Source organism: Archocentrus centrarchus, unplaced genomic scaffold (genome assembly GCF_007364275.1).
Source record: "Archocentrus centrarchus isolate MPI-CPG fArcCen1 unplaced genomic scaffold, fArcCen1 scaffold_137_ctg1, whole genome shotgun sequence".
Taxonomy (NCBI): Eukaryota; Metazoa; Chordata; class Actinopteri; order Cichliformes; family Cichlidae; genus Archocentrus; species Archocentrus centrarchus.
The window spans coordinates 8-9,105 of NW_022060182.1; the positions used below are offsets into that span (position 1 = coordinate 8).

Below are 9,098 nucleotides of genomic sequence, written 5' to 3' on the forward strand. Positions count from 1 at the left end.
ATTATATATATATATTATATATAAGATTATATATATAATATATATATATATATATATATATATATATAATAGATATATATATAATATATATATAATATTATATATATATATATATATAATATAGATATATATATATATTATATAATATATATATATATATATATATAATATATAATATATATATATATATTATATATATATATATATATCTATTTTTTTTTTTTAATTAACTAACTAGGGACTGATTTGCCAGCTTTATACTCACCCTCTTCCCAGTCCTTCAGTGTGATCTCTGAACAAACCAGTGGAGCACCAACCCGCCCTGTGCTGTAGTCCCAAACTGAAAATACCAGTAAAGACTTGAATGAAAAATTACGCTAATATAAGCTGTCTTTTATAATTGTTCCGCTCTTACTTTCCCAAAAGGCAGCACAAATACATCTACTCTTTCACATTTACTCACTTTCACTGATGGTGCCAGCTCCACAAGTCTCTGTCAGACCATAGCCTTGCCCTACAGGACAGCACATACAGATGTTCATAAATCTCTGTGTAGCAGCCGAGAGGGGAGCACCGCCAGAAAGCAGCAACCGCGTTTTCCCTCCCAAGAGCGCACGGACACGTTTGAACACCAGACTGAGGGGGAGGGAAAAAAAAAGACAGGAAAAAGAGAGCAGGGGTGATGATAACTGCAAGTGGAGGAGATTCAGGCAACTACTAAAAGGGCTTTGAAAGTAGCTGTAAAGCGTCATAGCATCCAGATATTGACTTGTACTGAAAAGTGTTCTGTGCAAACACAATATGAGAGTCAATCCTACCCAAATACTCACACAGGATTGAGAGTAATTGCTCTCTTTGTTATGATTTATGATTAGCCAAGTAGGAACAGACGTAATGTTCGCTTGTCTATAACAGAGAAAGCAAACATGAACTTCTTATGCTTAATACAGGCCTGCTCCTCTCAGACAGAAGATCTGAACAGCAGGTGGGTGGGGCTTCTTTGCTCACAACTGGGCTGTGTGCCTGATATCAACATCGTAGTACATACCCTGTCACTGACATCATACAGACCCAAACAGAAAATAAGGAAAAGCATAAAAGGTCCGCTTCACGTGTGTGGGTATTACCGGTCACAGAGAGGTGTACTGTAGCCTTTGGAGATCTGCTCCATCTTGTAGTTGTAAGCCAGCACAAACAGCGTCTTCTGGAATTTGCTCATCTCCTCCACTTTGGTCATTACGTTTTTGTAAATCCGATCCATGATCTCCTACACACCAAGCAGATGAACTCTCATTTAACATTTCTGGCATTTAAAGGCCGCCTTCTCCCAGTATGTTTACCGGATTTAATTGTAAGACGTAAAAGTGCCATGATAAATGATACTTACTGGTACAGCAGCCATGAGAGTGGGTTTAAGCACAGTGGTATCACCTTTACTGCCCTTCTTGATCTTGGTTGACTGGAATTAAAGAAGACAACAGGTAACTTTTAAAATCTTTAATTAATTATGAATTTGCAATGTACTGTTGGTGAGACGAGGAACAGACTGACTGTGCCAAAAGATGTTGCTGCCCATTTCTACACAGACCTGGTCGGCTAGAGTCTGAGGGGAGGAGTAGCCGATGCGACATCCGTGAGAGATGGAAACCAGTTCTGCACTGAGCTCCAAAACGTGGGCTAATGGCAGGTAGCCGATATAGGTGTCTGTCTCACTGTAAGCACAAAAATGAGCAAATCAATTACCTCTAGACACTGAAATAAAATTGAGATACAAAGAGTCAGTTTTCTGGCTCAGAGAATGCAGAGACACTGGAAATTCAGTGTACCAGAACATGACAAAAATCAGGGAGAAAGTGTCAGAGACCAGCGAGAAATCTGATATTGGCATACTTGAGGTTAGGGATTCGCTCCGCCATGCCTGTGATGCCAGCAATGATGTTGCCATGGGAGATCATGACACCCTTGGGGATGCCTGTGGAGCCGCTGGTGTACATGATAACTGCGATGTCTGAGGTCTCTGGCTTTCTGTGGTCTACTGCAACTACAGACACAAAGAAAAGAAGGGTAATGGCTACAGAGCATATTTTTGTAGAGCTGCAGCTAATAGCTTTTTCCTGTTTATTGCCTAGAAAAAAATGTTTTATAAAAAAAAAAAAAAAAAAAAGGCTTGCTTTGCCCCAAAAAACTGTTCATATGTTTAAAAACAATATTTATTATAGAAATAGAAAATAAAAAGATTTAAAAAAAAAAAAAACTTCTCCTACAATGAAAAGTTGAACCAATATCTGGCACATTCTTACCAATTGATGATTAAGGATTGATTAATTGGGTTAGAGAGAGGAAAAAACCCCACTTTTTATTGCATATATATTTAGCAAGTGGTTTGATTAGCAAGTGCTTTAAATTTATATTAATGGGTCTAATTATTGTGTGATTCTTCTGTGTGAGTCTAGTCTTTAAAGTGTCTGAAGAAAAGGAAACTAAACTTGAGATGACACTTGTGTATATAAAACTGGACTCATTTAAAAACTCAATTCCTAACACACTACATTTGATAGAATAACATTTTAGATGTTTCTTTTAAAACAAACACAGCTGACGTGATGCTAGAACACACTTCCTCTCAATAGCCTAAAAAGTTGCCCATCATGGCATCGAGTGTTTCGTAAGTGGTGATTTGACCTCCTGCTGTCACGCATAGCACATCACTCTAATTACACATTAGGGTGTTGGCTTTGTATTAAGCCTCCATCAGAACACTTCCACTTCCCTGACCAAATTAGAAACCTTTTCAATCACACTGCACGAACACTCACTATTGTCAGGCTTGGATCCTATCTCCTTCACAGTGTCCATGTTGTAGACCGTGATGCCTTTGGGAATGTCTGGCCAGCTTGTGGGTTTACTGTCCACTACGATGATATACTGCAGCCTCGGCACATCATACAGAATGGCCTGTGACATGGTGATAGATGCGGGAGGGAGGGAGTGGAAAAGTGATTAATTAAATTGTGCTGCACTTCTTATTGAGTGCTAATATTAAACACAATAAACCACCAGCCACTTGCTGACTTTGTTAAACAAAGTATACATGAGAGTGTCAGATGATAAGAAGTGTCAGAAAGTAAGCAGGTACCTTGAGACGGCTCTGGAGCAGGTCTTTGCTTGTAATGATGTGCGTGACTTCGGTCTCGTTCAGCCCATGAGCAATGGCCATGGGTCCGAGTGTGGCATACAAGGTCACAACTATCAATTCAATTGCATTCATTTTAGTTAGACAGTCAAATCAAGTGATACTGTAAACTAAGGGGTGTGTTAATGTATGTGAAAAATATCCAAGTAGGAGTGCTTTCTAAATCCAAGCTGAATGTGCAAAGTGAAAAAGAAAAATCTCCAAACCACTCCCTTAACTAGAGCCCAACCAATACATTTGTCTATTGCAGTTACTGTATACTGGTATCAGATATGCTGCCTGACAGGAAAACCTGTTTTAAATAATACACAAAAATGTCCATCCATTTTCTTAAACACTTATCCAATTCAGGATTGTGATGGAGGCTGGAGCCTATCCTAGCTGTCATTAAACAAGAGGTGAGGTGCACTCTGTGGGTGGCCAGCCCACCACAGGGCTAACACAGAAAAACACCTACGGACATTTTCAAATCCCCAGTTCACCTAACACGCATGTCTTTGCTATGTTTAGCTATCTGGCAGGTTCGAACCAGGAACCCTCTAGCTGTGCACTGAAATTGCTAACCACTGCACCACTGTGTCGCAAAAATTTGTTTGGGGTAATTTTGAAAAGGTCTTAACCCGTCTGTCGGGCAGATCAGCTATGACTCTACTGTCTACAATGCTCTCAGCACTGTCTGCAGCACATGTAGCAAGTAGCATTTCAGCTGAGCAACAATGCACAGCCAAGTGGTGTCTTCACAGAAAAACATTCACTAGTCTGTGAAATATATATTGCTGGTAAGTTATTAATGGTGCGATTATTTTCCCCTTTTCAACACACCTCTAGCACTCAGTATGAAGAATAATGGAATCATTTATGTTTCAAATATTTTACTCCCTAAGAATCTGCACTGGCATCAGTCTCTAAAATTCAGTACCCTCTGGGCTTTAAATACAGACTATAGAAATAAAATGTGGAAAATAAAGGCATTTTATCTGTTACTGAAAGGACTGTGCCCTGGACATTTTTGATTTTTTTATTATGAATATACATTTATCCTTCTGTCACTCACGTGGGAAATTGTACATGAAGCAGGCTAGTGCTGCCAGTATCCACTCCGCTCTGGTCTCACAGAAGATGGCGATGTTACAATGAGGCTTCTGATTGAGCGCTGCCAGACCACTGCCAAAACACTTTGCTGCCTGGTAGGCCTCCTCATAAGACAGCCAGTTATAGTTCCCGAGAATCACCTGCAAGGAACATGCAGTCTTAAGCATTATGTCCTCATATTACACCAAACAACATTAAAAAAAAAAAAAAAAAATGATGGTGGTGGTGCATATTTTATACAGGGCTGGGAACTGTTTCAGACAAATGTGAACAGAAAAAAATACAACCAAAATATCCACATATGTAGGATCAGCCCTGCTTTTTATTAGAAGGAATAATGAAACAGATGAAACAGGAACCCACATGAGAGGCTGCAGATATTGGTCTAATCTGCAATATTGAAACAGTTGAATCTGATAGTACCTCATGATGGCAGCATGCAATATTATCATTTATAGCCAGCTAGTGCCATCTACAGTGCTTTTGTAGCTTTGCAGGTGTTAATTGGGCCGAGGGACGAAGGAGCAGAGACACTGCTGCTCTTCCACCCACATTCATCACACTGTGCACAGCAGCTGAGTGCACTCGTATAAACAAACTTCCTGTTATCTGACAGTCGCCTGACACTACATTCCTAAACCTAAATGGAATGAGAGGATATTCATCTTGACATGACTGCACCCACTGCTTCTTACATAAACTAATGAAACAAGTAGGGCTGCAGCTCTTGATTATTTTAGTAATTGAGTATCCTGTCAATTATTCCATTAATTAATCAGACAAGAAATACTTTTGTCTTATCAATGTCCTATTTTAACTCCTGTAGCTTTACTGCAGATTCTTCACTGTGTAAAACAAACAGCGATGGATGGGAGCAGCTACAAAGTTTGCTTTTCTTCATCTTAGAACTTGTTGATCAGGTGGTTTGATGAAGGACTACCTCCAGCTTTTTCCCCAGTAAAGGTTTTAATGGTGATTACAGGAACAAGCGCTGCTGTTTTGGACACTAAAATGTTCTTTCACTCCACCTGAGCTCACCGTCTCGGTAATGGCTCCACCTCCTTGGTCTTCACTCTGTGCGTGTGTGTGTGTGTGTGTGTGTGTGTGTGTGTGTGTGTGTGTGTGTGTGTGTGTGTGTGTGTGTGTGTGGACAGAGCCATGTTAATCTATGACAACATGATGTGCTGTGCTGCTGTTGTGTTATCAGTTTTTTGTTGGGAAAACTGGGATGTGCATTGGCTTAATCTTGTAACACTTGATTCAAACACGTGCTCCCAGATACATTTCTACTGCAGGCCTATATTTAGTCGCAAATGTGGGTGAAATGCTCGCATTTACATGATGACAACTGAGCGCTACGGAGTTTAAATGAAGCACTGAAGCAAAAAATTTGTGTCAAGGATTTTTTTTAGTAATCCAATTATTTGAGTTACTCAATGAATTGTTGCAGCTCTAGAAACAAGATACGAGTGTCGTAGTTTAATGTCTCACCTTTTTGAAGATCTTGCCGTTTGGCTGGAGCTCATCCTCCTCACTAAGCACCTCCCTTGTACCCAGACAGTCTCTCTTAGGAAACTTCTGTGCAGCATATTCAAACATTTTGTCCAGGGTGTCCACACCAGGGTGTAGCCATGCCACCAGCCTCTTTTGGTTGTTGACTGCTCTGTAAGGCCCTGCTGGGTGCCCACTAACTGAGCGTGCCTTGATCCGACGGGCTCTTTCCAAACTGGTGCCAGCCCCGGAGAAGAAGTACCAGGGTATGAAGGTAATGACGGAATAGACCCAGACCACAGAACGGAAAACCTGCAGCAGCAGGGGGTTCATATCCTCCTTCAACTTCATCTTTAAAGATGAAGTCAGTGCTGGAAATGTACAAAACTTGTACCTGCCCTAAAATACTTTGACTTGTTGCTGAGGCTGAAGGGTTTTTTTTTTTTGCACAGCAAATCAACTAAACCTGTAAGACAGAGAGAAACACACACAACATGAAACTTTAAGAGTATTGTCTGGAATAAAAATGCATTGATACCAAGTATTTGCCTCCTGGTAAAACAATCTTTGCTTGCACCATCTCTCCCTATTCTTGGTCTCACTCTCAGTCAGCACTAGTCACCCCACCAGCACCAGCAGATATGCTTAGAGAGGAAGCATGGTGCTGTGTTATGATTTTGACTGTAAGATAACAATTTAAGATTTACTAACAGAGCTGTTTCATTTCAGTGTAAGTAATTGTTGTTTGACAGTCTAAATTAGTATTGTGAGGGCAACACTTTATGGTCTGGAAACAAATTAGATCCTGCTGTCATTTCTTGTCATCTTATAATTTTTAAATATTTTCTAGAACACTGTTAGATACACTTATGGAGATGATAGATATAGCAACAGCCTTACAAAAACTCAGATAAACCAGGCCAAACAAACTTTGGTAATACTGGAAACGATAACTGTTAACCTTATAATCACCGACCGCTGAATCAAGCAGTGGCTGCATTTAAGCCAGAGAACAATGCCTCTCTAATTTTCTGTGTGTCCAGTGTACTTCACTACTTGTTTCCAACAGGATCATAACATGTGCCCTATTCATTACTGCCCCGAGTTATTTGGCTATGCTACAAAAACCATTGGATCAACTCTGAACATATCCCAGAGAGCTCAGCTATTTGTAGTATATACTTAAAGCCAGAGGGTAATTTGCAGAGTAGCCCTGCTGCCACACAGCCAGACCATATGAGCATTGGTGACAGACAGTGACTCATTCTGCAGCTTAATGCAGGGATGTTTGCAGACCTTCACATAACCCTAATGCAAAATTATAGAGAACAATCTTAACACTAAAGCAATTACTAAAGAGGTGGGCTGGCCATATGCAAACAGAAACTACAAGAGGAAGAGAATTAGTCCTCAGTGAGTGCCTAATCACTCTTGGGTTCCATTAAGGATTATTCACTATTATGCACCCTGAAGCTGAATTCAGACTTCCTTGCTCAATCTGAGTAGGACCTATCATGCAGCCTAAGCAAGTGTTTGTAACTGTGTGGCTGTGATGAAGCCATGTGGAATTACATTTCTATGTAGCTGCATGTCGCGTGTTACGGAGTAGGGTTTCAGAAGGGTTTGCAGATATGAAGTACCTGCAGCACAGATTAAACAGAAAAGCATAAATTTACCGTAACACTGCAAAGGCCATGTTTTGATGACTGCCCTTCAAAAGGAAAAAAAAAACAAAAGGGAGTTCACAGTTAAATCAAAGTAGCATGTAAATGCATCAGTTCACTATGTGGATGTTTAAGCACATGGCCTTAACGTCTCCTGGATACTTAAATGAAAAGCCACCAGAACCCAAAAGAACAACTGTTTTAAATTGAGCAAACTGGCACTTCTGTCCATATATCTTACTAAACCGTGCATTTTATAATCCTGGTAAATGTTTACAGTTGTACCTGTATATTTACTTAAGGAAATGCTAACTGTGACTTCAATCAGGTCCAACCCCAAACCACAAACATATCTCAGTCATTGTACAGCAACTTACATACCAGAACCAACTGATAAAGCCATCGGTTATCTGGGCAGAGCAAATATACAAAGAAGTCCCTCTAGTTTCTCCAACACGTAATACAGGTTCAACCATTGTTGGAATTGAATGACACAGACACACCCTCTCCTACTCACTATTTCAGCAAGATAAAGCATAACCAAAATCTCAACTGGAAAGAGCAGTAATCTCATAACACACAGACAGCTTTACAGTAAACATTTGATCAAAATTATACCTTAATTGTAAAAGCTGGCAGTAGTCTCATATGCTTGTTGTAATGACAACATATTAGGCAAACACAGCTTAATAGGAATTTGAGCCAGCATACAGGGCACTACAGATTAAGACAGTATTTCAGTCTGTGCTGCAGCTTCAAGTTTATAAAAGAACCCAAACCAACTTTAATTATAAACTAGTGTGTTTTAACAATAAATATGTGATCCATAGTGGCAGCATCAGGACAACAGTATAAACTCAGCAACTCCCACTCTATGATCTGAATCTGGTGACAACTGTACGCATTTAATCCGATAATTATCATGTAACAGTAGCAGTCAGATGTGAAGCATGACACACAGTGTGTTCTCAGTGCTTCCATTTGGGTTCTTAACAGCACTCGGTATTATCAACGCTGAAAGAAAAAAACAAAACAAAAAAAAACATCACACGATAAAAATAACCGCCGCGTATCTTTTAATATTTTGAGCGATGCTACACACACGGGAGATAATTTTAATACTGTGAGATTTTTCCGCTCCACATTGTTTGTTCTCGAGGCTGCGATGGTAGCGAGGTAGCATCCAGATTAGCAGCTAGCATTTAACTACAGCTAGCTGCTACCGGTCCACCGCTCGTTTAGTGGAGCCGGTTAACCGAGATATATTCACTAAAATTTATTAAGAAGCAGCACATAAATATCGCCCTGTACGGACGTTTGGGGTACATTAAAGACTACATGCCACGTTGCTCAGAAAACCGGTCACTGCCGATATATACGCATCTCATTAACATCTGCAGCGCGCTCACACCGCAACAGACTCTCACCTCTTTCCTCACGCTGCGCTTCAGTCTTTAGAGCACCGGATCAGCTATATAGGCCTGTGTAACCAAAGCTCCGGAAACGATAAAGACATCTGTTCACTCGGCGTATGTAGCTAGCAATTGCAACCGTTCACTCGCTTTAAAACCAATATGAAATTAAGTAAAATCGTAAATCTGAGCATCTCCGGGCCCCTGCCGCCAGCCCGGAAGACATGAAGTGACGTCACTGCTGTC

General features: G+C 40.3%; 1 protein-coding gene across 1 annotated transcript; it reads right to left on the reverse strand.

Annotated features, from left to right (window-relative positions):
• Window positions 1-235: 235 nt before the first annotated feature.
• LOC115775450 (long-chain-fatty-acid--CoA ligase 3-like) lies at window positions 236-9,098 on the reverse strand (the record flags this gene model as incomplete). The annotated part of the gene is made up of 11 exons (XM_030722986.1): window positions 8,868-9,098; window positions 5,777-6,242; window positions 4,248-4,425; window positions 3,137-3,246; window positions 2,817-2,955; window positions 1,891-2,041; window positions 1,589-1,712; window positions 1,388-1,459; window positions 1,128-1,267; window positions 464-636; window positions 236-340 (listed from the first exon to the last, which is right to left on the reverse strand). Coding segments are annotated over exons 2-11 (1,543 nt in total), but the record flags the coding sequence as incomplete, so codon positions are not given.